Source organism: Ranitomeya variabilis, chromosome 2 (assembly GCF_051348905.1).
Source record: "Ranitomeya variabilis isolate aRanVar5 chromosome 2, aRanVar5.hap1, whole genome shotgun sequence".
NCBI lineage: Eukaryota > Metazoa > Chordata > Amphibia > Anura > Dendrobatidae > Ranitomeya > Ranitomeya variabilis.
This window is the reverse complement of record NC_135233.1, coordinates 491,896,326-491,923,737: the sequence shown is the minus strand read 5'-3', so window position 1 is coordinate 491,923,737 and position 27,412 is coordinate 491,896,326. Positions and strand designations below refer to the sequence as shown.

Sequence of the window (27,412 nt, the reverse complement as noted above, 5' to 3'; positions counted from 1 at the left end):
TCCAAATATTCCCGAAAAATGTCATGCATAAAGGACTGAAAGACTGAAGGGGCATTTGAAAGACCAAAAGGCATTACTAAATACTCAAAATGGCCCTCGGGCGTATTAAATGCGGTTTTCCACTCATCCCCCTGCTTAATTCGCACCAAATTATACGCCCCACGGAGATCAATCTTAGAGAACCACTTAGCCCCTTTTATTCGAGCAAACAAATCAGTCAGCAGTGGCAGAGGATACTGATATCTGACTGTAATTTTATTCAAGAGTCGATAATCAATACACGGCCTCAAAGAGCCATCTTTTTTAGATACAAAGAAAAAAACGGCTCCTAAGGGAGATGAAGAAGGACGAATATGTCCCTTTTCCAGGGACTCCTTAATATATTCTCGCATAGCAGCATGTTCAGGTACAGATAGATTAAATAAACGACCCTTTGGAAATTTACTGCCCGGAATCAGATCTATGGTACAATCGCAATCTCTGTGAGGAGGTAGTGAACCAAGCTTAGGCTCCTCAAAAACATCACGATAATCAGATAAAAATTCCGGAATCTCAGAGGGAATAGATGACGAAATGGAAACCAAAGGTACGTCCCCATGAGCCCCCTGACATCCCCAGCTTAACACAGACATTGCTTTCCAGTCAAGAACTGGGTTATGAGATTGTAACCATGGCAATCCGAGCACCAAAACATCATGTAGATTGTACAACACAAGGAAGCGAATCGTCTCCTGATGGTCTGGATTCATACGCATAGTCACTTGTGTCCAGTATTGTGGTTTATTACTAGCCAATGGTGTAGAGTCAATACCCTTCAGAGGTATAGGAACTTCCAGAGGCTCTAGATCAAACCCACAGCGCCTGGCAAAGGACCAATCCATAAGACTCAAAGCGGCGCCAGAGTCGACATAGGCATCCGCGGTAATTGACGATAATGAACAAATCAAGGTCACAGACAGAATAAACTTAGACTGTAAAGTGCCAATTGAAATAGACTTATCAACCTTTTTTGTACGTTTAGAGCATGCTGATATAACATGAGTTGAATCACCACAATAGAAGCACAACCCATTTTTTCGCCTAAAATTCTGCCGTTCGCTTCTGGACAGAATTCTATCACATTGCATATTTTCTGGAGCCTTCTCAGAAGACACCGCCAAATGGTGCACAGGTTTGCGCTCCCGCAAACGCCGATCAATCTGAATAGCCATTGTCATGGACTCATTCAGACCTGTAGGTGCAGGGAACTCCACCATAACATCTTTAATGGCATCAGAGAGACCCTCTCTGAAATTCGCCGCCAGGGCGCACTCATTCCACTGAGTAAGCACAGACCATTTACGAAATTTTTGGCAGTATATTTCAGCTTCATCTTGCCCTTGAGATAGGGCCATCAAGGTTTTTTCAGCCTGAATCTCTAAATTAGGTTCCTCATAAAGCAACCCCAAAGCCAGAAAAAACGCATCCACATTGAGCAACGCAGGATCCCCGGGTACCAACGCAAATGCCCAATCCTGAGGGTCACCCCGCAGCAAGGAAATTACTATCCTAACCTGCTGTGCGGGATCTCCAGCGGAGCGAGATCTCAGGGAAAGAAATAATTTACAATTATATTTGAAATTCAGGAAACGAGATCTATCCCCGGAGAAAAATTCTGGTATAGGAATTCTAGGTTCAGATATAGGAGCATGAATAACAAAATCCTGTAAATTTTGAACCTTCGTAGCAAGATTATTCAAACCTGTAGCCAAACTCTGAGGATCCATTTTAATCAGGTGAGATCAGAGCTATTCAAGGATTAGAAGGAGTGAGAGAGGCAAAGGCTGCAATTAGAGCAGAAATGCAACTGAGTCAACTATAGAGCAAGCTCAGAAGAAAAAAAAATAAATCTGCAGACTTCTTTTTCTCTCCTTTCTTCTGCCAACGGTTTTAACCCTTGGCCGGCCATACTGTCATGGTTCCCAATGGCAAGGGAACGTCAGAGAACTTAAATAACAGACTAGCTCTTGGGTGATGGAATCTCGAGCTGACCGTGAGCTAAACCTACCACACAACTAACAGTGGCCGGGTGACGTACCTACGTTTTATCCCTAGACGCCCAGCGCCAGCCGGAGAACTAACTAACCCTAATAGAGGAAAAAACAGACCTGGCTTACCTCTAGGGAAATTCCCCCAAAAAGGAGACAGAAGCCCCCCACATATATTGACGGTGAGTTCAGAGGAAAAGACATACGCAGTATGAAGGTAGGTTCAGCAAAGCGAGGTCCGCTTACTAGATAGTAAGAAGATACAATAGGGAACTTCACGGTCAGCTGAAAACCCTATTAAAATACCATCCAGAAATTACTTTAAGACTCATGTGTCAACTCATGACACCGGAGTGGTAATTTCGGCCCACAAGAGCTTCCAGCTACAGAAACATAACATTACTGTGAACTGGAACAAAAATGCAAACAAACTTAGGACTAAGAGTCCAACTTAGCTGATAGTAGTCTAGAAGCAGGAACATGCAACAGAAAGGCTCTGGTTACATTGATGGCCGGCACTAGAATAACTGAGCAGCAAGGCTAAATAGGATACTCCCATATCCTGATGGAAACAGGTGAACAGAGAAAGTGAAGCACACAAGTCCAGTACCACCAGTGACCACCGGGGGAGCCCAAAAACCAAATTCACAACAGGAAAATATCAGAAATTTGGCAAAAATTTTGAAAATTACACTTTTAATTCTTATACCCTTAAACTAGAGTTATGTCACACAAAATAGTTAATAACTAACATTTACCATATGTCTTACTTTACTTTTTTTTGTTAGAAAGTGAGAAGGGTTAAAAGTTCATCAACAATTTCATTTTTCCAACAATATTTACAAAACCATTTTTTTAAGGGACATCACATTTGAAGTGACTTTGGGGGCCAATATGACAGAAAATACTCCAAAGTGACCCCATTCTAAAAACTGCACCCCTCAAAACCACATTCAAAAAGTTTATTAACCCTTCAGGTGCTTCACAGAAATTAATGCAATGTGGAAGAAAAAAAATTAACATTTTCTTTTTTCACAAAAGATTTCACAAATTTAATTTTCACTAGGGTAATAACAGGAGAAAGTGAACCCCAAGATGTGTTGTGCAATTTCTCCTGAGCATGCAGATACCCCATATGTGGGGGAAAACTACTGTTTGGGTGCATGATAGGGCTCGGAAAAGAAGGAGCACTGCTTGACTTTTCAAAGGCAAAAATGGCTGGAATCAAGAGCGGACGCCATGTCGCACTTGGAGAGCCTCTGATGTGCCTAAACAGTGGAAAGCCCCCTCAAGTGACTCCATTTTGGAAACTAGATCCCTCAAGGAATGTATCTAGATGTGTGGTGAACACCTTGAACCCTCAGGTGCTTCACAAAAGTTTAGAACATAGAGCTGTGGAAAAAAAATAAATCACATTTTCCCCACAAAAAATGTTTTTAGCCTCAATTTTTTTTTTCACAAGGGTAACAGGAGAAAATTGACTCCAATATTTGTTGTGCAGTTTCTCCTGAGCACGCCAATACCCAATGTCATGATCCAGGTCGGGGTTTGCTTCTTACTTTTCCTTCCCCGGCCTGGTTATGGTGGGGTTAACCTTTTCTGCCTCTCTTTGGTTCCTGGGTGGCTATTTATTGGTGCCACTCCTGGTAGCATTTGTCAGTGATAGTTCCAGTCCCTGGCTTCAGCAGCTGACCCGCATACCCTAGTGATCCTTCTGCCTTTGTCTACCCGTATTTGTGCCTGACCCATTCCCTGTCCCTGACTTAGTGTGTGCTTGCTGGTTTACTACAATGTATGACTCCGCTTGTATTTTGAACCCTGCCTCCTGCTTTCCGTCTTTGTTACTACATTTCCCGTCTGGCACTGACTCTTTGGCTCATACCCCGACTAAGTCTTCTGTCTCACGTCTTTGATCCCGTGTTCCCATCTGGTTCCAATTTCTGGCTTGTCTCTGACCACGTGCATTGCTGTGACTTCTAGTACTTAGCCTTCCTGTTTGTTGCTGACCGGCCTGTCTGACTACTCTGCCGCCTCCTGTTGGCGCTCCTCACTTTGCACTGTGGTGCTACACGGTGAGTGCTACCTTTTTCTCCTTACCTGTGTCCCCTGGTGGAGGTTGCGTGTAACTGCCTTACAGTTGCAATACACCCAACATGTATTTGAAAACTACTTTTGAGGCACAATGCAAAGTTCAAAAGGGAAGAAGCGCTATATTCGAGTTCAGATTTTTCTGGAATGGTTTGAGCGTGCCATGTCACATTGGCAGAGGTCCTGCTATGCCAGAACAGCAGAACCCCCCTCATAAGTGATATAATTTTACAATGAATTCATGTTGTGGTGCAGTGAGCATATTGACACCACATGTGCCCCACTGAATTGTATACCATTGGGTGGTGAAGAGAGAATAATTACACTATTACCGCTACAGTTTGGTTTCAGCCCCAAATTGTTAATTTAAATAAGGGCTAATAGGAAAAAATGGACCTCACAGCTTTTTGTCCAAATTCTCCTGAGTGCACGAATACGTTATATGTAATTGGGAACTACTTTTGAGGCACATTGCAAATCTCAGAAGGGAAGGAGCGCCATAATATAATGAAAATTTTACCATTATGGTTTGCTGGTGCCATGACCCACTGGGAGAGCCCCAGAGTTGCCAGAACAGCAGAACCCCTCATACAGTTGTGTTCAAAATTTCACATACCCCAGCAGAATTTTTGCTTTCTTGGCCTTTTTTCAGAGAATATGAAGAACAACACCGAAACGTTTTCGCCACTCATGGTTAGTGGTTGGGTGAAGCCATTTATTGTTAAACCACTGTTTTCTCTTTTTAAATCATAATGACATCCCAAAACATCCAAATGACACTGATCAAAAGTTTACATACCCTGGTGATTTTTGCCTGATAACATGCACAGAAGTTGATACAAATGGGTTTGAATGGCTACTAAAGGTAACATCCTCACCTTCGACCTGTTTGCTTGTAATCAGTGTGTGTACATAAAAGCTGAGTGAGTTTCAGGGATCCAGACAGACTCTTATATCTTTCATCCAGCCACTGACGTTTCTGGATTGTGAGTCATGGGGAAAGTTAAATAATTGTCAATGGATCTACGGGGAAATGCAGTTGAACTGTATAAAACAGGTAAGGAATACAAAAAGATATCCAAGGAATTTATAATGCCAGTCAGCAGCGTTCAAACTGTGATTAACAAATGGAAAATCAGGGGCTCTGTAAAAACAAAATCCCCGTCAGATAGACCAACAAAAATGTCCATAACTGCCAGGAAAATTGTCCAGGATGCAAAAAAAATGCACAAGTAACATCAGCTGAAATACTGGACTCTCTGAAAACTAGCGGTGTGGCTGTTTCAAGATGCACAATAAGGAGGCACTTGAAGAAAAATGGGCTGCATGGTCGAGTCGCCAGAAGAAAGCCATTACTGCGCAAATACCCTAAGTATCTTGCCTACAATATGCAGAACAGCACAGAGACAAGCTTCAAAACCTCTGGAACAAGGTAATTTGGAGTGATTGAACTTTTTGGCCACAAACAAACGTTACATTTGGAGAGAGGTCAACAAGGCCTATGATGAAAGGAACACCATTCCTACTGTAAAGCACGGAGGTGGATCGCTGATGTTTTGGGGATGTATGAGCTACAAAGACACAGGACACTTGGCCAAAGTCGAAGGAAAGATGAATGCAGCAAATACTGGAGGCAAATTTGCACTCATCAACCCAGAAGCTGCGCATGGGATGTACTTGGATGTTCCAACATGACAACGATCCAAAACACAAGGCCAAGTTGACCTGTCATTGGCTACAGCAGAACCAAGTGAAGGTTCTGGAGTGGCCATCTCAGTCTCCTGACCTCAATATCATTGAGCCACTCTGGGGAGATCTCAAGCCCGCAGTTCATGCTAGACAGCCCAGGAATTTACAGGAACTGGAGGCTTTTTGCCAAGAAGAGAGGGTGGCTTTACCATGTGAGAAAATAACCTCATCCACAACTACCACAAAAACTACCACAAAAGTCTTCAAGCTGTCATTGATGTTAGAGGGGGGGCAATACACGGTATTAAGAAATGAGGTATGTGAACTTCTGATCATTTGGATGTTTTGGGTTACCATTAGGATTTAAAAAGAGAAAACATAGTAGTTTGACAATAAATGGCTTCACCCAACCACTTACCATGAGTGGAGAAAAAGTTTTCGTGTTATCATTCATATTCTCTGAAAAAAAGGCCAAGAAAGCAAAATTTCTGCCAGGGTATGTAAACTTTTTAGCACAACTGTAAGTTACCCTATTTTACAAACTCCACCTCTCAACGAATTCATCTAGGGGTGCAGTGATCTTATTGACACTACGGGTGTGTCACTGAATTTTATTCCATTAGGCAGTTTTATCTCCAGATTTTCAGGAGGGGAAATAGGTAAAATAGCACCAAAATTAATCACACAATTCCTGCTGAACGTGGCAATACCCCCATATGTGGTTGCACAGTACTGATTAGCCATACGGCGAGACTCGGAAGGGCCGGAGTGCTATTTTCCTCCTATTCTAGATTTTGCTAGAATAGTTTGCATACTCCATATTCAGAGCCCCTAAGTGCTAGAAGAGCAGAATCCCTCCCTCAAGTGACCCCTACTTTGTAAATTATACCCTTGCCAAATATGTGGCCTAAAATGGCCTATGTTTATCCCATGGAAGCCACCTTGTTCCCTGTTTGGGTCTAGTCCAGGACACCTGGAACTTTGAGGCATTAGTTGAGCATTGTGTCTAGCCTCCTAACTCCAGTTCCTGCGAACTACCCCAGACTGTTCTTACCCATTACAGGATTTCTACCATTTGAGGCTTCTACTCCCAAGGACATCATCTACTGCTTTGTCATGTCCCGCCTGTGATCTTCTAGCCATTGGCTTTTAGCAGTGCTCCACCAGTATCAGAACAAAAGGGAGAGGCTGAAACTTTTGAAAAATATAAAATACAAGTTACATAATAGCGTTATTCCTCATGTACACACACGACAGCGCATTCTGCAAAGTTACCCAAAACAGGTACGCTTTAGGAAAAATTTAAGAACGATTACTGTTCCCCAACAGAAATAAAAACTCAACAAGCCAAATAGTAAGTTTCACTTTTTTTAATTAATCTTCAGTGCCATTCCAAAATGCAACTTTTTTTCTTTAGTGTTGACATAGTGAGTCAGGAATTGGGGGGGTAGACCCCATCCTATAACTTGGCAGGCTCACCGTAAAGGTTATAAAAACAATGGTCCATATTACAGGGATCACACGCAGGCATAGTGTTAAGAAGTATCGGAACGATAAAATGGCCTTGAATTAATATGCAGGCAGGAGGTCTGGTAACAAACAGATGAGGGAGCTGTGAGTAAATACTACCACAAAACCTTCAGAATCCATTGTGTGGGAAAATGGAACATTAGTTTCAATGACAAGACTATTTTTTTGTAGTTAATAAAACATAAAAAGAATGATTCTGTGCAAATTACCATTTAAAGAGCGGTGTAAAACACGATTGTTATTCAAACCAAACTATTATACATCAGAGTCAGACGGCAACTTAAAGCGACTGTCCAGTTGGGCACTTAATAGGGGTTGGTCTGGAGAATACACCCTGCATAAATCAATAGATCATTCCCTTATATCTGATATACATCGTTTGAATATTCATGTCAGAATAGTTATATATTCCTTTTGAAAAAAAAAAAATGACAGCGCCTCAAGGTCCCTCCTTCCTGCTGCTGCTTAAGTCTCACACTGCTCAGTACATGCTGCAGCTGTCAGGCTCGGTGGGCAGAGACTGAATAAATACACTTGAAGTCTCCCACTTTCGCTGGACTCATAAAATGCTCATCTGGTTATAAGATTTCTGATTTCAAAATAAGTACACCAGCCTCATTAGGTGTTAGATTTATTTAATAATGTATGCAGTTTTGGTTTTAAAATAAGACACATTATGGGGCAAATTTTTCAAAAATAGTGCTTATTCTTAGTCTTCAAATGTGCAGGATTTATCAAAGTGGCTCATATTAAGTCTTGACCAGGGGTGTCAAACTGCATTCCTCGAGGGCCTCAAACCATGCGTGTTTTCAAGATTTCCTTCTCATTGCACAAGGTGCTGGAATCATTCTGTGCAGGTGATTAAATGATCACCTGTGCAATACAAGGAAATCCTGAAAACATGACCTGTTTGCAGCCCTTGAGGAATGCAGTTCGACACCCCTGGTCTTGACCAAGTTTACATCACCTATTAATTTGCTGACGTTGTGCCAGAGATTTATGGCAAATATTTGGCACATTTTTTAGCTCATGGGGTGACATGTTAGGCTATGGCTATTTCCAGGGAAACCACTTCCCTTTGTTGGACAACATGCAAAAAGTGCCTAAAACACAAAATACACTCACCCTGAAAGGGAATCTGTCAGGTTCCATAACGCCATTATTTCTCCAGCGAGCCTCCGGCTTTCAGTCATGTTAAAGTTACATTTTCTCCCAGGTGCCGCACTTTCAGTACAGCGACCGGGCGCCTTCATAAAGCTATTTCTCTGCAGATCAACCCTATCTCTGCAGGTTAATCGTGTTATCAGAACTGACTGGTCCCCTTTAACTTTAAAATCCCAAAACATAATTCTTTAATTTATATTACACATGGTCAGGAAGTACACATGGTCAGCAAGTGATCAGCAGGTTGCCCATGACAGTTTCGCACACACTGTGCTTTATCAAGTGTGCAATTCTGTTTCTTGGGAAAGTGCAGTGTGCGCAAAATGGCCATATTGTCTCCTTACAGTCTTTTATATAGATTACAATCCTTGAAGATATTTATTGAATGCAACAGGGTGAGTGCCAACAATGGAAGATATTGTTGGATTGCTTTGAATCCTGAGCTCCATCAGTGCGTTAAGCCACTAATTCCCATGATTAGAGCTTCATGAATTTGTGTGGTAGTGCCGACCAGGTTTCTTTGCGTGGACAATTTTTATGTAAATTACTCCAGAATATTGGCGCATTTAGCTTGATAAATATGCCTCACTATGTTAGTCACTACCTATACATGATGTTAATTTGCTTACTGTCCTCCAATCTTGCCATTTGCAGTTTTTAGGCTACTTTCACACTTGCGTTTTTCAGCTTCCGTCACAATCCGTCGTTTTTTGAGAATGCAGGATCCTGCAAAAAAATTTCCTATAGACTTGTATAAGGCTACTTTCACACTAGCGTTTTTGGCTGTATGTCGCAATGCGTCGTTTAGGAGAAAAAACGCATCCTGCAAAGTTGTCTGCAGGATGCGTTTTTTCCCCACAGACTAATATTACCGACGCATTGCGACGTATTGCCACACGTCGCAACCATCGTGCGACGGTTGAGTCGTGTTTTGGTGGACCATCGGCACAAAAAAAGTTACATGTAACTTTTTTTGTGCGTCGAGTCCATTTTCGACCGCGCCTGCGCGCCCGAAACTCCGCCCCCTCCTTCCCGGACCTTGCAATGGGGCAGCGGAAGCGTCGTAAAACTGCTTCCGCTGCCCACGTCGGGCATTTTTTTCACAGTATGTGTCGGTACGTCGGGCCGACGCAGCGCGACGGCCCCGTACCGACGCTAGTGTGAAAGCAGCCTTAGCGACTGATTGTGACGGATGGCCATCCGTCACGTCCGTCGTGCACTGGATGCGTCGTGTTTTGGTGGACCGTCGGCACGAAAAAACGTTCAATGTAACGTTTTTTCATACGTCGGATCTGCCATTTCCTACCGCGCATGCACGGTCGGAACTCCGCCCCATCCTCCCCGGGACTTAGAATGGGCAGCGGATGCATTGAAAAACTGCATTCCCTGCACACATTATGCCGAATTTGCACAAAGTCCGTCACTACGTCGCGCTGACGCTTTGCGACGGCCGCGTACCGAGGCAAGTGTGAAAGTAGCCTTAGTTTCTTAGGCAGAGCTGTGATCTTTGACTACCGCAGACTTCCTATAGACACTGTGGCTAAAATGTAGTCTGAGACGCACCTTCTGTCATTATTGGGTCAGGATGCTCTTCTCCACCGGCTGCTCTCCTATCCACTCTCCACTGGCTGCTCTCCTCTCCACTGGCTGCTCTCCTATCCACTCTCTACTGGCTGCTCTCCTGTCCACTCTCTACTGGCTGCTCTCCTGTCCACTCTCCACTGGCTGCTCTCCTGTCCACTGGCTGCTCCACTCTCCACTGGCTGCTCCACCAGCTGGTCTCCTATCCACTCTCCACTGGCTGCTCTCCTGTCCACTGGCTGCTCCACTCTCCACTGGCTGCTCCACCAGCTGGTCTCCTATCCACTCTCCACTGGCTGCTCTCCTCTCCACTGGCTGCTCTCCTGTCCACACTCCACTGGCTGCTCTCCTGTCCACTGGCTGCTCCACCGGCTGCTCTCCTCTCCACACTCCACCGGCTGCTCTCCTATCCACTCTCCACTGGCTGCTCTTCTTTCCACTGGCTGCTCTCCTCGCCACCAGCTGCTCTGCCTACCTTGGATTAGCTGCCATTTATAAACATAAGCCCATTTTACGAGCTCACTGGGAAGTCAGGGGAGACTGGACAGTCGCTTTAAGAACTGTTGTGTGCCATTCTTTACAGTATACGAGGACAGGCATGTTATATATTCTCATCACATTCATCTTGAAGGGCCACACCAATGCCCGTGCTGTAAGTAGTGCAGGAACTGTCATTAAGGTACTTCTATTACACAGAGATGAAGGGTTGTCCTGTAAGGAATGATATCCACGGTGGCTAGACATATCATAGGGTTTTCAATGATTTAAATAAAAAAAACCCTTACCTATAAACAGTTATATGTGATAGCTACTATCAACTATAAAACTCAAACTGCCTCATGCTTCGGCAATGACAATATTAGATTGTGGATTAGATAACCCACACAGTGCCAGGAACTATACTACTGGCCCCAATGGCACGGCATATGACCAGGACCATCAAATCGAAACGGGGCATGCTGCGGTAGGGAGGACAACAACGACACAAGCGTTAAAGTCATTCATCACTTCAGTCCTTGATGATGACGACTCTATACGCCATCACTGGTTGTGAATTCATGCAGCAATGTCTCCTGGTGGGCTGGAGGTTGGAGAAGCACAGTAGTAGAAGTTATGAGCCCATCTACTGTATCTAGGCTAATGGGTCCATTAATGAAAATATATGGCACAGATTATTTTTTGGCACAGACTGACATTCAAATTAAACAAAAGGTATATTACCACCAAATATTTCACTGCCCGGGGGGCTTTCAAATAAGACCTTTCTGTTGTGTCTCCCTCATCTCTGCATTAAGACTCCTCTTTTTTTGTGGTTGTATGATGCAATGAAATATATACAGCCTGAAAGACGGAGGGGGATTGTACAGCCGCCCAAGCCATGGGGCAGCCCGTCCCTTTTTTAGTCTGTATAGAATATATAAGAACATATGTATATATTTATATATTTATAGGATATGCTATATCTTTTATACGTTTTCTTTACAATATTACGTTTTGTATCTTTTTTTTACATAAACTACAAATGACGCTGGGCAATGGCACAAAACACAGCAGCGGGTGGTGGGGACTAGAACATGCACAATAGCTTGCCTCTTAGCAAGATGTCAGTCCCTCTGAGCCCTGCGAGGTCAGCCTATAAACAGTGACACGAAGGCAAGGGCTTAGAGGAAGGAGCTGGGCTTAGAGGTCCTCAGAAATTAAGGCATTCCTATTAGCACGGAAAGAATTCTGCCAACTATCCTGAAATCAATAGCCCATAAGGCACTCAGGTAGAGGGGTCAAAGAAAGTCCCTCATAGTGTAAGAGATGCCCTGAGTGCCCGCTGCCCTGACTGTGACATAATGCTAGGGCACCAGCTTTACTATTAAAATTACATACACAACAAGATGACACAGCAAGATGGAATGACATCCAAAGGGGCAAGTAAAACACACGGGCCGACAAGCCCTCAAGGTCTGTCAAGTCAGTATCTTATTGTGAGCTTGGCAAAAACTCTGGCTAAAGTCCCAAGGAGGCACAAGCTAACCAGAATTTGCACCCCTTAAGAAAAAAAAAAAAAAAGAATCAGAATGGTCACTATTCATGGTTGGTGGCAACAACGTGCACTGGATACAGAGTAAAACTAACACTTTCAAGAAGTCCCAACTGTGCAAAGGACGTAAACTAACTCCAGTGTTACATGTCCCTGCCGAGCCTGAGGGCACGGCATGGAGAAGATAGCCAATAGGAGGACCACAACAACAAGGCCGAAACAGAAACAGAAAACATGTATAGAACAAGGGAAAATAAATATACAAATAAAAAAGGCATTAAAACTCGGAAATGCCACAGCAAAAAGCTGTAAAACCAGTTACGGGGTTGGGACTTCAGTGCAACTTGTAGGCCATTTTAGCCTTCCTAGGCATCAGCCCCAACCACTATGACACATGAAGGCATTTCCAAAAGGATCTGTTATGTGAATGACAGACCATGCTATGAATGGTTTAACGAGAGGGACAACATGGCTCTTCTCTGCAAGTAGAGAGATGAATTGGAGTCACATCCTTCCCATACAAAAAGATATCAAGAAGACTTTGGATTTATAACCCATTCCTGCTAGAAAAGTCTCAGTTACATAAAAGTGCCAACCACAATGGCTGCCAAGCTTGCATTTCATACATAACTACTTGCCAGGCCCAATGTCCCTAGAAGTAAAGGAAATTATGCCATTCCAGATGGCATGACACATCTTGGCACTTTACATCCCCCTCCCCTCAATTTACATTACAGTAGAAAAACTTTGCCTCCAACGTCCTTGTTGACACTTATACAATAGGTTAATAATATCTGGCAGGTATAGCTTGTACAGCTCCGTCCCATACAGATACATCTGGCAGGTATAGCTTGTACAGCTCCGTCCCATACAGATACATCTGGCAGGTATAGCTTGTACAGCTCCGTCCCATACAGATACATCTGGCAGGTATAGCTTGTACAGCTCCGTCCCATACAGATACATCTGGCAGGTATAGCTTGTACAGCTCCGTCCCATACAGATACATCTGGCAGGTATAGCTTGTACAGCTCCGTCCCATACAGATACATCTGGCAGGTATAGCTTGTACAGCTCCGTCCCATACAGATACATCTGGCAGGTATAGCTTGTACAGCTCCGTCCCATACAGATACATCTGGCAGGTATAGCTTGTACAGCTCCGTCCCATACAGATACATCTGGCAGGTATAGCTTGTACAGCTCCGTCCCATACAGATACATCTGGCAGGTATAGCTTGTACAGCTCCGTCCCATACAGATACATCTGGCAGGTATAGCTTGTACAGCTCCGTCCCATACAGATACATCTGGCAGGTATAGCTTGTACAGCTCCGTCCCATACAGATACATCTGGCAGGTATAGCTTGTACAGCTCCGTCCCATACAGATACATCTGGCAGGTATAGCTTGTACAGCTCCGTCCCATACAGATACATCTGGCAGGTGTAGCTTGTACAGCTCCGTCCCATACAGATACATCTGGCAGGTGTAGCTTGTACAGCTACGTCCCATACAGATACATCTGGCAGGTATAGCTTGTACAGCTCCGTCCCATACAGATACATCTGGCAGGTATAGCTTGTACAGCTCCGTCCCATACAGATACATCTGGCAGGTATAGCTTGTACAGCTCCGTCACATACATACGCATCTGGAACCTCTGAACCAGTACCAAGGATTTATCCTGGAGTTTTCCAGCTGTGCTGTCCATTCTGTTTGCTTGGCGTGATTCATTGTCTAATAAACTTGACCACTGGGTGTCACAGGCAGAATGATCTGAATATCTACCATTGCCTGCTGTGAATTTGTTGAATGTAGTCGAAACTGCAGATTTTTGACAGTATCGGCTGACCATCTTATGTGTATGGGAAGGGAGGTAGGGAGAGAAGGATTGGGCATCTTGAATTTTAACATGCCCAATCCTTTATTCTTAAGGCAGATAAGCTATTCCCCACTATCCCATAGAATGTAAGTCCACAAGGACAGGGTCCTCTCCCCTCTGTACCAGTCTGTCATTGTAAATTCGTTTACTGTAAATGATATCTATAACACTGTATGTAACCCCTTTCTCATGTACAGCACCATGGAATTAATGGTGCTATATAAATGAATAATAATAATAAATAATAATAATAATCTGCCTCAAAAGGGTCTCTGGCAGAGGCTTACTTCTCTCACCTTATTGGAAACACTTGCACACTCAGCTGAGCCAACTGAGCATGTCTATAGGTGGGCTGGAAGTATAACCATTGGCTGTATGCTAAGCCGACATCAAAGATATATTTGCACCTTTTAAGGGTATTCTCATCACAGACAAAACCACAACATATGCCATCAATGTACAATAAATGTGGATCCCACCTCTGGGAGGCGAGATGTTGAAAACTGGGTTCTGCCTTGCTGTGAATGAGGGGGCGCCACATTCGGGGCTCTATTCACTGTGTGTGGACTGTGTGTGAGCTGTAATAAGTGGAAAGCCACTCAGCCTTGTGTGCTGTGTAAGACGACAGGCACAACACTATAGTAGAGTGTTTCTGGGCTTCGGACTCCAGCTGCACCAATGCAGAACTGTCTGTTCCCTGGCTAGTACAGGGGGGAAAGAAAAACCGATGAAGCATCCAAATGGTCACAAGTATGTTCAGTCCTTTGTCAAGTGCTGCCTAGGAAAGTGAGGGCTGTGCAGACAAATTGTTTTAGTTAAAGACAAATGCGTTTCACGCCTCCTTTAGATGAGAATGTCACATGCATTATTCTGCTCCATATTTAACAGTTTCTTTGCACAACCTGTACTTTGTTACTCAGTTGCAGCCTAGGAAAGAGTATTCCAAGCCAACATGCATTTGACCATTAGGATATTCACTTCTATATTAGTTGCGAAAATAGGCAAGCAAGGCTGGTCACCAATTTTTGGAACTCCCAGAGAATTGAATAAAGAAAGCAGTGCAACAGGACTAACTCTCCATTCACAGCTGTGCAAGATGGGAAGCCATTTTTGAGATAGCCCAGGTCCAATAGGTGGGACCCATATCGATCAGACAGTTTGCATGCCCTATAGACATGCCAGAAGTGCCTTAGATGAGTGGCGGAGTTACAGCCTGGCAGGGAGCGAGCTTACAGTGATACCAATCAGACATTGACATGTCTTGCAAATGGGATCAATTAGAAAATATCAGTTTGGCCCCCAAAAATGGTTCTGATTGCATTAAAAGGGCTCTCGTTCTATACTATATCATAATATACCTGTACTTAAAAGCTATATACTCCGACAGCATGGCAACTAGTGTTTTATGAGGTCGTGGAGGCGAAGTAAAGCCTGGTGATCACAAGCAAGTGATATAGGACAAGCAGAAATCCCTGGGTAATCTCACGTCTTGCGGGATCTACAAGATCTCCGTATTAATGTACACGGGATCGGAGGAGGAGAAAAGTCTTAGGGTATGTGCACACGTTGCGGATTCTCTGCGGATCCACAGCATTTTTTGCAGTGCAGAAACGCTGCAGATCCGCAATTGATTTACAGTACAATGTAAATCAATGAGAAAAAAAAAATGCTGTGCACACTTTGCGGAAAATCTGCTGCGGAAACGCTGCGGTTTAAAAGAAGTAGCATGTCACTTCTTTTTTGTGAATCTGCAGCGTTTTTGTACCCATTCCATTATAGAAAACTGCAGGGGTAAAAACCGCAGCAAATACGCACAAAACAACGCTGCGGAACCGCACACAAAACCGCAGGTGTGTTTTCTGCCAGGAGAGACAGAATCCGCACCAGAAATTCCTAAGCCTAATCCGCAACGTGTGCACATAGCCTAAGTTATACATGTCTATGGCTGCCTTAAAGGGAAACACTGATACAACTCAGGTTAGGAACTGCAACCGTATATGTTCCTGCAAAGACACAATTACGAACAGCTCTACATATTACTTCCCCGCTACTTCAGGAATACTGGCGACCGCTCCAGCTTACGGACTAGAAATTATGTCTACCTTAGACCAAGCAAGGTTTCCATTCTGCTCTGACACAATCATCTGTTTGCTTTAACTCGGCAAAAAAATTAAAATAAAAATAGGTAAGTAATGAAGGCAGAAGGGTGTCCTTGTTTGCCCACTTTGCGGTACAGTTGGCACTGTAGTTACACCTCCTTTGCGTACAGTAATTTGTAATAGTAAGACCTAATATAAATACCTAATGGCAGACAGAGGTAAAACAGCTCTGAAAGCCTATGCAGTTCATCTGAACAGACTCATGAAGCAGGTTGGCAAGTCATTTTGGCTGGTAAAAGACAAGCCATGCAAGACTGCCAATGTGGTGGCATCTTTTTAGTGCAATGTATCACTTTCCTTGGTTTGTGATCGTCACAAAAAAAAAAAAAAAGTCTGAAAATCCCTTTAAGCTGCCATAAAGTCTGTAACACAGTGGTGCCACAGGCATAAAAATTGATGGCGGGAGGGCAGCTCTCCCTCCAACTCAATTACCCCAGGTAACTGAGCTCTGGCTTATCTCTTCCTATTGTAAGCTTGCATTAATCTACTCCTAAAGCTGCATTTCCACCAAATATCCTCTCCTCAATTGTCTATGTGCGATTTGCTAGAGAGCAGAGATGAGTAGTTCTTCCTGTTTGCCATGAGTGGGTCCTGTAGGTGTGGCAGTCCGGGTGGGATCGGGGGTCAGGCACTCCTGGCTGCTCATACCTGTCGGTGTAAGGTCCATGAGCTCACCTGAGGAGCTAAGGGGAAAAGAGGCAGAAACAGATATGCCAGATGAGGGATCTGCTGAGCCAGCAAAGAGTCGAGGAGGCTTGGGCACTAGATTTGGCTCAAATTGTGCTCTTAGTAGTATCTCTTGATCACTTACAGACTTGGGAATTTCACGGTCTGTTCCATCTGACACCATCATGTGATAAAGATCCTGCAGGGATCCACTTTTACTGTCTAAATTGAAAAGACTATCTATAAATTCTGCAAATTCTAGCACCTGCGGGCTTGGAACTTCAGTGAGGCGTCCATTCTGCAAAGCTAGCTCTTCCTGTGCTGGGGTCTGCACCCTGGTGGTCTCTGCTCCTGCTGTCGCTTCTTCATCCCAGGGTGGTAAATCTCCGGGTGAGGAACGACCACTGTTATGGATAATCTCGGTGTGCTGGCTCTCTTGGGAGTGCTTAGAAAGGGCATCTGCCCCAAGAAGCTCAGTGCGGGAGCTCAGGGATGGATTCTCCTCTGGAATGGTTGGGTCAATGAAGAAGCAGTGCGACTCGTCTCGCTCCAAGACAGCCCGCAAACTGGGTGAACCACGAATACTTCGGAATCCAGAAGAACGCCTGGAGTCAAAGCTGTAGACGGACTCGTTGTCAGAGAGGCTCTCCATTGTGGCTAATGGCGCTCTGCGGTCATGCAGCGACACTGCCAGGCAATCCTTGGTGCTCATTAACAGAAGCTCAACCGGATCCTTCAGCACCGGCGATAGGAGACGAGAGTCATAAAATCCCTCAAGGCTGATTTCAGACTGCTTACTCCTACAGAGGTTTGGGCAACACAAGAATAACATCAATACAAAGATGGACAGAAATAGAAACGACAAAGATAAAGAAAAATGCAGATCCAAAGTCAATCCATCCTCGCCCTGGCTGAAAAATGTGCAGCTCTAGCCTGGACCTCCACATAAACCATTATTGCACCTCTTATTTATTTCAGCACCGGGCTTTTGTAGACCATGCTGAGGCATGCTGGGGGGGCAGTAAGTGTGGGGGGGGGGGAAACACCGCTAGATGCCTGGCAGGTTTTGTGCATGTCTCCTATTCTACTCATTATAATAAAAAATAGAAATCTCTTATTTATTATTTGGCAGGAAAGACCATTTTTCCTCTTACAATGCATCGATTGGCTTTAGATTTCTGCTTTCTAATAAACTAACATTGTTAAAACAATTTTTATATAATTTTGGAAACCAAATTAATTTTTGTCCAATTAAACTATATAATAAAAGTTAATAATAGAGTCAATTTCTGCACCAATGCAATCATGTGCCATCACGTATGAAGCAAGGGATATCTATCACAGTACTATGCAAAGGTTTTAGGCAGGTGTGGAAAGAAACGCGGTAATGTAATAATGCTTCAAAAATAGAAATGTGAATTATTTTAATCAGTTCAAAAATTAAAATGCGAAGAATGAACAAAAAAGAGAAATCTAAGGGCGCAGTGAGACGGCCGTATAAATTGGGACAATATTGGAACTCAGTGCACGGACCTGAGCGATAGTTGCAGAGGAATATATAAAGTGGTCACGCTTGGTTAGGGAGAGCCACCGGCCGGTGCGTGTTCTGCGGTACAATATGTCTGACTGCGCCCCAAGACAAATCAATATTTGGTGTGGCTGCACTCTGCCTTAAACTGCATCAGAAGCATCAATTCTTCTAAATACATTTTGTCACTTGCACACAGTTTTTGAAGAAACTTGGCAGGCAGACTGTTCCAAACATATTGGAGAACTAACCACAGATCTCCTGGGGATGTCGCTTTCGCAAATCCTTCTTTCTCTTCATGTAATCACAGACAGACTTAAAGATGTTGACATCAGGGCTCTATGAGGACATATTATCACTGCCAGGACTCCTTGGCCCTCTTTACATTGAAGATAGTTCTTAATGACATTGGCTGTATGTTTGGGGCCGTTGTTCTGCTCCAGAATAAATTTGGAGCCAATCAGATGCCTCCCTGTTAGTATTACATGATGGATAAGCATCTATCCGTATGTTTCAGCACTGAAGACGCCAACAAATAGGCAATTTTGAGGACCATAGACACAGACATTGGCCAAAGAGATATCCAGCAGTGCCATCATTTCAGAACTGGCAGCAACCAGTTGGCTCCAGCTACACCCATCAACTGTTTATAGAGGTCTCCCCAGAAGTTGTCTTCACGGAAAGATTGTGACTAAAACCATACCTTCAAAATGGAAACAAGATCAAGTTACTCAACTATGCTCAAAAATAGAGGAACTGGGGTGCTGAAAAAATGGCTTAAAGTGTTCTGGACTAATGAGCCAAACTATGAAATATTTCAGTGTAACAGAAGCAGCCTGTTCCAGAAGGGCGGCACAATAATGAGTCCCTGTAGGCAACAGTGGAAGGTCCTTGTAAATTTGTGGCTGCATTACAGCATTTGGACTTTGATTAGGATTAATAGTGTCCTCGATGCTGAGCACTACACGCAGGTACTTATCCATAACGTAATTCCATCAGGGAGGCGTCTGATTGGCTCCAAATTTATTCTGCAGCAGGACAACGGCCCCAAACATACAGCCGCTGTATTTAAGAACTATCTTCAGCGTAAAGAAGAACAAAGTCCTGGCAGTGACGATACGGCCTCACCGTCCTGATCTCAACATCATCCAGTCTGTCAGGAATTACATGAACAGACAGAAGATCTGTGGTTAGTCCTCCAAGACGTATGAAATTATCTCACTCCCGAATTCCTCCATAACCTGTGCGCAAGTGACAAGTGTATTGGATGCGGTTTTAAACGCAAAGGTCGGTCACACCAAATATTAATTTGATGTAGATTTCCCTTTGTTAATTAATATACAGTACAGACCAAAAGTTTGGACACACCTTCTCATTTAAAGCTTTTTCTGTATTTTCATGACTATGAAAATTATACATTCACACTGAAGGCATCAAAACTATGAATTAACACATGTGGAATTATATACTTAACAAAAAAAAGTGTGAAACAACTGAAATTATGTCTTATATTCTAGGTTCTTCAAAGTAGCCACCTTTTGTTTTGATGACTGCTTTGTACACTGTTGGCATTCTCTTGATGAGCTTCAAGAGGTAGTCACCGGGAATAGTTTTCAATTCACAGGAGTGCCCTGTCAGGTTTAATAAGTGGGATTTCTTGCCTTATAAATGGGGTTGGGACCATCAGTTGTGTTGTGCAGAAGTCTGGTGGATACACAGCTGATAGTCCTACTGAATAGACTGTTAGAATTTGTATTATGGCAAGAAAAAAGCAGCTACCTAAAGAAAAACAAGTGGCCATCATTACTTTAAGAAATGAAGGTCAGTCAGTCCGAAAAATTGGGCAAACTTTGAAAGTGTACCCAAGTGCAGTGGCAAAAACCATCAAGCGCTACAAAGAAACTGGCTCACATGAGGACCGCCCCAGGAATGGAAGACTAAGAGTCACCTCTGCTTCTGAGGATAAGTTTATGCAAGTCACCAGCCTCAGAAATCGCAGATTAACAGCAGCTCAGATTAGAGACCTGGTCAATGCCACACAGAGTTCTAGCAGCAGACACATCTCTACAACAACTGTTAAGAGGAGACTTTGTGCAGCAGGCCTTCATGGTAAAACAGCTGCTAGGAAACCACTGCTAAGGACAGGCAAAAAGCAGAAGAGACTTGTTTGGGCTAAAGAACACAAGGAATGGACATTAGACCAGTGGAAATCTGTGCTTTGGTCTGATGAGTCCAAATTTGAGATCTTTGATTCCAACCACCGTGTCTTTGTGTGACGCAGAAAAGGTGAACGGATGGACTCTACATGCCTGGCTCCCACCGTGAAGCATGGAGGAGGAGGTGTGATTGTGTGGGGGTGCTTTGCTGGTGACACTGTTGGGGATTTATTCAAAATTGAAGGCATACTGAACCAGCATGGCTACCACAGCATCTTTCAGCGGCATGCTATTCCATCCGGTTTGCGTTTAGTTGGACCATCATTTATTTTTTAACAGGACAATGCCCCCAAACGCACCTCCAGGCTGTGTAAGGGCTATTTCACCAAGAAAAAGTGTGATGGGGTGCTACGCCAGATGACCTGGCCTCCACAGTCACCAGACCTGAACCCTGACCGCAGAGTGAAGGCAAAAAGGCCAACAAGCGCTAAGCATCTCTGGGAACTCCTTCAAGATTGTTGGAAGACCATTCCTGGTGACTACCTCTTGAAGCTCATCAATAGAATGCCAAGAGTGTGCAAAGCAGTCATCAAAGCAAAAGGTGGCTACTTTGAAGAACCTAGAATATAAGACATAATTTCAGTTGTTTCACAATTTTTTGTTAAGTGTATAACTCCACATGTGTTAATTCATAGTTTTGATGCCTTCAGTATGAATAAACAATTTTCATAGTCATGAAAATACAGAAAAATCTTTAAAAGAGGTGTGTCCAAACTTTTGGTCTGTACTGTAAGTAAACTAAAAATATACATTTTTGAATAGGAATTCCTAATTTGCTGCATTTTCTCCACCCCGGCATAACATTGTAGCACAGTACTGTGTGCGTGGGTACACGCGTGTGTGTATTTTTTGAGTGATTTTTAGATATGGTGGCCAAGGTGATATCTAATAAACAACTATCCACTACTTACCCACTGAATCCCCTCCCTTGCCGGATGCACAGGGTAGTGGGGGGATTCTAAGACTAAGTAGTGGTTAAATTTTTTATTTTATAATATTTCATAATACTTGCCAAAGTTTCTAAGATACCAGAAAATACCTCTAAAGTTTTCATGTATTATATTATAGCATTTATGGAAATACATTATCATAAACTTATTTTAGGTCACGGGAATTGGGCAACTCTCATATCCGGTGCGCATTAATGTCTCTCCACGCTGGAGTCAGAAATGAGGGACGCTGCACACTCCCTTTAAACAGCTTCTCTGGCACCGGTCACGTCCACATCTGAATGGAATTAATGACATAAGCCATAAATACTTTATATCAAATCTTTGGAGACCTGTACAATGCTGTGACTGCGTTAGGAGAAGATGTGAAGATTGTTCCAATATGAAGTGCATTATAATTTGTGTCAAGCAGAAAGCTTGCCATACACAATAGATATTTGCCCACTTTGCCAGCAGCAGATAAAAAATAAACTTGTGAGTGATAAAAAGTGAAGATTTTCATTGGCTAAAGCCAAGTGTTTTAGAATCATAAAGAACTATTAATGCTAATGAGTAAAAAGCACTTGTTTTACCGGTGATCAAAAATAATCCTTAAATCTTACTTTAACAATTATAGATGGAAAAAATAAATATAAAAAAATAATGGTGAGTTATTCGTGTCCGATGAGATCAGCAGATTGGATCTGCACAGATTTGCAAAACTATTGAAAGATGAATTTTGTGCTGCTACATTCAGATAAATGTCGTTTTCTAGTAATGGTTCAAGTGGAAAGTTCAGACTTTCTGCAAACCATCAGTCACCTGCTTGTAGAAATCTGTATTGTCCAAGCCAATATCTACCCCCAATGTGATCAGCTATGTACCTCCGATATGTCAGACGATCACCTTTGCCTATCTGCTCTTACAAAAGGGTAAATTCTCACTTATATGCACTGGGTCAAAGTATAAATACTGAATATAGTTGGAAAATAATACATTAGTGCCAACCAAAGAAAATTACTCTCCTTGAGAATGCGTGGCCATGTGACAGAAGAACCTTGTAACACTCTTCTTACATATAAACATTTGTGACGATATGTTGGTAAGAGCAGGATATCAAATATTTGCTTTCCTTCTCCCCGCACCAACATGAGCCCGAGGACAGGGTAGGGACAATCCTATAATCATTATATAGTCAGCCGATCTGCACCAAATGCTATCAGACGTGTACAAGTACCTGAACGTAGGATACAGCATTTAGGGTGACTCCTCAATATCAGATTGTGGGCGTCAGACCCCTTCACCCCACCCAAGATCAGCGGAGTCGAGATCACAGCCCCGTACACTACGTAGTGGCCATTCTCTGGTAGAAGTGAATGTGATCTGAGCAGGAGTGCCTACGAAACAGCCACTATACAGGGTACAGAGTTGTAGGGGGCTATGGAAACAGTAGATCCAGTCCTCAAAATCCTGGATAACCCCTTTGAACATTGGGTGAGAGGGATGATGTAAAAAAATCTCAGAACTCTCAGTTTCAATCAAGTTTTTGGTGCCTAATAGGGAACTCTATGTTCAATGAAATTATTTTTTCGAATATATTTTTTTCTAACTAGCCAATATGTCATTGACCATTAGATAACACCTTAAAGGGCACCAGTCATTAGATTCCTGCTGCCCAAAATACAGGCAGCATGGACCAGAGCCTTGCAGCCAGGTCTGTGTTATCCTGAAACGCTGCTGCGATACAGAGAAATCAGTCTGAAAAGTCAACTCAGGACTTAAGGGAGAGACACTGCCCCTGGCCAGCTTCTCCCCACATCACTCCACCTGATTGACAAGTTTCTCCCCATGTACACACATGGGAGAGACATGTCTGTTGCACAGCTGAGAACTAAGTTAAACTGCCAGTGGTTTGACCAGCATGAATCTAATGACAGATTCACAAAAGTTTTTAAAATGTAATACATTTTGATCTGTAGGAATCAAATTATGAGACCCCAACTGATTGCTCATGTGAAAAGAGCAGAGCTGGTCAGTTGAATGCTGCTCTCCTCCGAGACTGAAAATAAGCTCATAAATGGTCTACGTGTCGGTCCTCAATCTCAGATTAGAGCACTCTATTACTGTATGGTGAACTCAGGTCACAGCAGCTACTGACTCAGTGCAAGGGTCTTTAAATCATTATATGGGGAACAACTATGGAACTGAAGCCCACATTCAAAGGAAGAGCAATTCCACAGATTTCAGACACTAACCTGCAGTAAGGATTCACAGCAGAGGAGTTATGAATTCACAAACCTGAGAGACTAAAACTAGGCAGGGTGGGATTCTGGCGGACAACACGGCATGACTAACAACTATGAAGAATAAAGATGGATGATAAAAACAGCAGCATCACAACTGTAATATGATAAAGATTGAAAAGACTCACAGATGAGAGATTACTAATCACGACAAACAGGCCATGGTAATGCAAGAAAAACTGACAGAACAGTGTCCATTACACAGGCGAACAAAGAGAAATGACACCAGACAGGATCCTGAATAATGAGGACAAGAAACATGCGTAAGGAAAGTGGGGCGTGTATGGGGTAAAATAGGAGAAACCCAAAAAAATGAAAAATGGAGCCACAGAAAACACTATAACAGGAACATTCAATGGATCATAGAAATGTCACAGCCCGAAAGACAGGGGATAAGTTATTTACTAAAGAACCCATCTCATGGCTCCTGATAACACTCAGCAGACACCCCCACTAACTCTCCCTGGCGTTCCCAACTTACTTAGTGCTGCTGTTCCTCCTGTTGGCATTGGTGCCAGGCATGATTGCAGGGATCACCTCCAGAATAGGAGGCGACAGATGAGGCGGCTGATGAAAGATCAGTTCTGGGTTCAGGTCCACTTCTGTTGGACTCACCATCACTTTGGCAGCTGACAGAAGAGCAGTTTTGCCCTTGTTATAATTTTCCAACACCTACATAGGAGAGAGAAGAAAGGTATAATATACTAGACCACACCACAATGTAAGGCGAGGCAGGCGTATGGCAGGACAACCTACAGGCCAACTGGGGCTGGTCCTACCAGGATATTGCTGGCATTTTGAAGTCTACTGGTAGGTAGAAGAATGGTGGGCTCAGGACACAAATGGTCTAGTATTGTAATATGACAGGAATAGATTTTTCTAAGTTAAAAGGCATTGTCTGGGGACAGAAAAATAGGTCTGCTCTTTCTCCCTCAGAAATGGCACTGCTTTTTACATTGGGCTGTTCCTGGTATTGAAGCTCATCTCCATTAAAAAGTGTCTGGACCAGAGTTGAAACACCAGAAAAAAGTAATTCTTCTAATCCTAAAATCCCTACAAACAAACATTAAGTAACAACATCTTCACCTTGTTCAGTCCCTCCATTACAACATGAGGAAGGTGTTCATGCAGCATGGCCGGGGAGATTATTACTTCTTCAAATGCTTTGTTATCTCCCCAAATGGCAAAGTAGGTTGGTTCCTCTTGATCCCAGAAACTAAGAACAGAAGGGTTATGATGCAATATACAAGAAAGATCTGTACTGATAAGTGCTAAATAGCAGATCTATAGAAAACACCATTGCCTCTCACCAGCATTGCTCTGCAGGATGATTGTGCACAACATGAATGATCCGTCCAGGAGGGTAAAGTGGGGTGCTGGCTGACAGTGCTATGGTTAGGTCACTGGGGTGAGTCCAAAGCCGGTTACTAGGCACAGTTATCCCTTCACAATCGTCAGGAAGTTCTGATTTAGGTATACACCTAGTACCCCCCAGAATAATCCGCCACTAAGAAAGCAAGAAAATCCAAGAATGCATTTAGAGTAAGGAGTGCCATAAGACAAATCCACTATAGCAGAGAAATGTATACACTACAAACCTTTGGCTTGTTGCTTCTTTGAAGAACATCTAGAAGATGCCTGCGGAAGCCTTCAAGCTGAGACAAGCCTATCCTACAAAAAAAGAACGTTTAGGGTTAGCTCAATGTATGCTCTAGTGTAGCGGTCCTCAACCTTTTTTTACCTTGAAAGCCACATTCAACGGAAAGATGGTTGCAAGCCACTTCCAGAGCTCTCCTCCACAGTAATAACACTCAGAACCCACCATGACAGATGTGATGACAGCCAAAGCTTCTTCACAGAAAGCAAACCGAGACCTTGTGCCCCCTCCATTGTAGGCAGGATACTTACCTTGTGCCCCCTTCCATTGTAGGCAGGATACTTGCTTCCATTGGTTCCCACTTAACCCCATTCGGTATTCCCGAATCACCCACTCTCACCACATTATTGTGTCCAGCGTCAAGCACCCCTTTGACCGTCAGTATCTTATTTCCAGCTTACAATATTTATTTCTCTCCCTCATAACCCTTGCCAGAAAGTTTACATCCACTTCTGCTCTTCTGTGTGGGGCTACTCACAAAAGTCATCTGGAGACCTTTTCTCCATAGCTGGTTGCTTGATCTGGTACTAGACACCAAGCTGGCAGACAGCCACAAGCCACATATCATGGGCCTGCAACCTACATGCGGCTCCGGAGCCATAGGTTGGGAACCCTTACTTTAGTGTGTAATTTTAAAATATTTCCAAAAAATTACCTGGGTACCAAGTCTTTCCCAAGCACAACAGATGTAACAAACTCCTTGGAATACTCCATAGCATCCTCGCTGAAAATAAATTGGCATGGTATTAGTGAGGCCTACAGATGACAACCACGCTCAAGACATTTACAGAATACGTACCTTAGGAGGCCGCCTGGTGGAGAGTAAGCAAAACACTTTAGGGAGGGGTACTGTGGACGTAAAAGGAAGGAAAGAATAGCAGCAGTGCCAGCTCCCAGCGAGTGACCCACCACAATTAGGCCATAGTGTTTGGTTCCACGTCCCTGGGAACACAAGAAGTAGTCCATGAGATGTCCTAGATTCAGCGACAGCCTAGTTTAAGTTACAGGTGGTTAAAACTTGAGCTGCAATGAATATACAATCCTCTAATCCTCTAGGATGTCTCTAAAAGGATAACAGCAAATATTATAGCAGAAATATGCCAGAAAAATAACCCCCTGTTCTAGATGCTTCATTTTTATTTTTGCTATGCTTTGTTATTGCTATCAATCTGACAACTTATCTGCTTCATCCTCAGGTATGTCCGCTGGCTGCTACCCCAATCCCATCACCATCACCCAACTTTCCTGATCTTCCTTACCCTGCTATTTCTTCCTGGTATGTCCGCTGGCTGCTATGACTGATTTTTTTTTCCCCTTCCCCTGAATGTTTTCTCATTTTAATTCCTTGATGCCAAGGCTTTATCTTTCCATTTGGATCTATTTCCCCTTGCATTTTCCCTCCTGACTTCTAATTAATCCTCTCCTGTATCTGTCATCAGTCTCCCTGCTGCCCCTCCCTCCTGATCACACCTGGCCTATTTCATGAGCCCTTAGCCTGTTATAAATTCAGAGACACAGGTCTGTCTCTATAAGGAAGTCTCTAAAAGGATAACAGCAAATGTTATAGCAGAAATATGCCAGAAATGAGCCAGAAGTGAACAGAAGGTAAGACTAACCACTGTTAATAACTGTACTAAATTATATTCCCTTTCTGCCACACTTATTCTCATCATGCTGACATAAGCTCTAACAGTTTTGGCTCCCTTATTCCTCACTCTCCTTCGCTATCCTGAAACCCCAGCACCCCCTAACCAAGTAATAATCTCTCCTTCCCTCCTGCCTCCCCACCTGACGTCCTCTGCTGACCTCCTCCTCAACCTCAGATCTCTCCTAATAACACACAAAACAAGCCGCCCACTCTCCTTCTCCCACCTGCTCTGTCTCTCTCTGCTTCTCACTGCTGGCGACATATCTCCCAATCCTGGACCCCCACAGCTCATGCCTCCCATTACTACACC

The 27,412-nt window shown here is 43.4% G+C and overlaps 1 protein-coding gene across 3 annotated transcripts in view; it reads right to left on the bottom strand.

Annotated features, from left to right (window-relative positions):
• Positions 1-16,561: 16,561 nt before the first annotated feature.
• The window catches only part of DAGLA (diacylglycerol lipase alpha), a 55,256-nt gene continuing 44,405 nt past the window's right edge, over positions 16,562-27,412 (bottom strand). For all 3 annotated transcript variants that reach the window (XM_077287943.1, XM_077287945.1, XM_077287944.1), the window contains exons 14-20: positions 26,254-26,396; positions 26,110-26,178; positions 25,396-25,468; positions 25,108-25,304; positions 24,884-25,013; positions 24,279-24,469; positions 16,562-17,621 (exon numbers count right to left, since the gene is read on the bottom strand). In XM_077287943.1, coding sequence (XP_077144058.1) covers positions 16,700-17,621; positions 24,279-24,469; positions 24,884-25,013; positions 25,108-25,304; positions 25,396-25,468; positions 26,110-26,178; positions 26,254-26,396 — 1,725 coding nt within the window. In that variant the 3' untranslated portion in view covers positions 16,562-16,699. The remainder of the gene's footprint in view (positions 17,622-24,278; positions 24,470-24,883; positions 25,014-25,107; positions 25,305-25,395; positions 25,469-26,109; positions 26,179-26,253; positions 26,397-27,412) is intronic.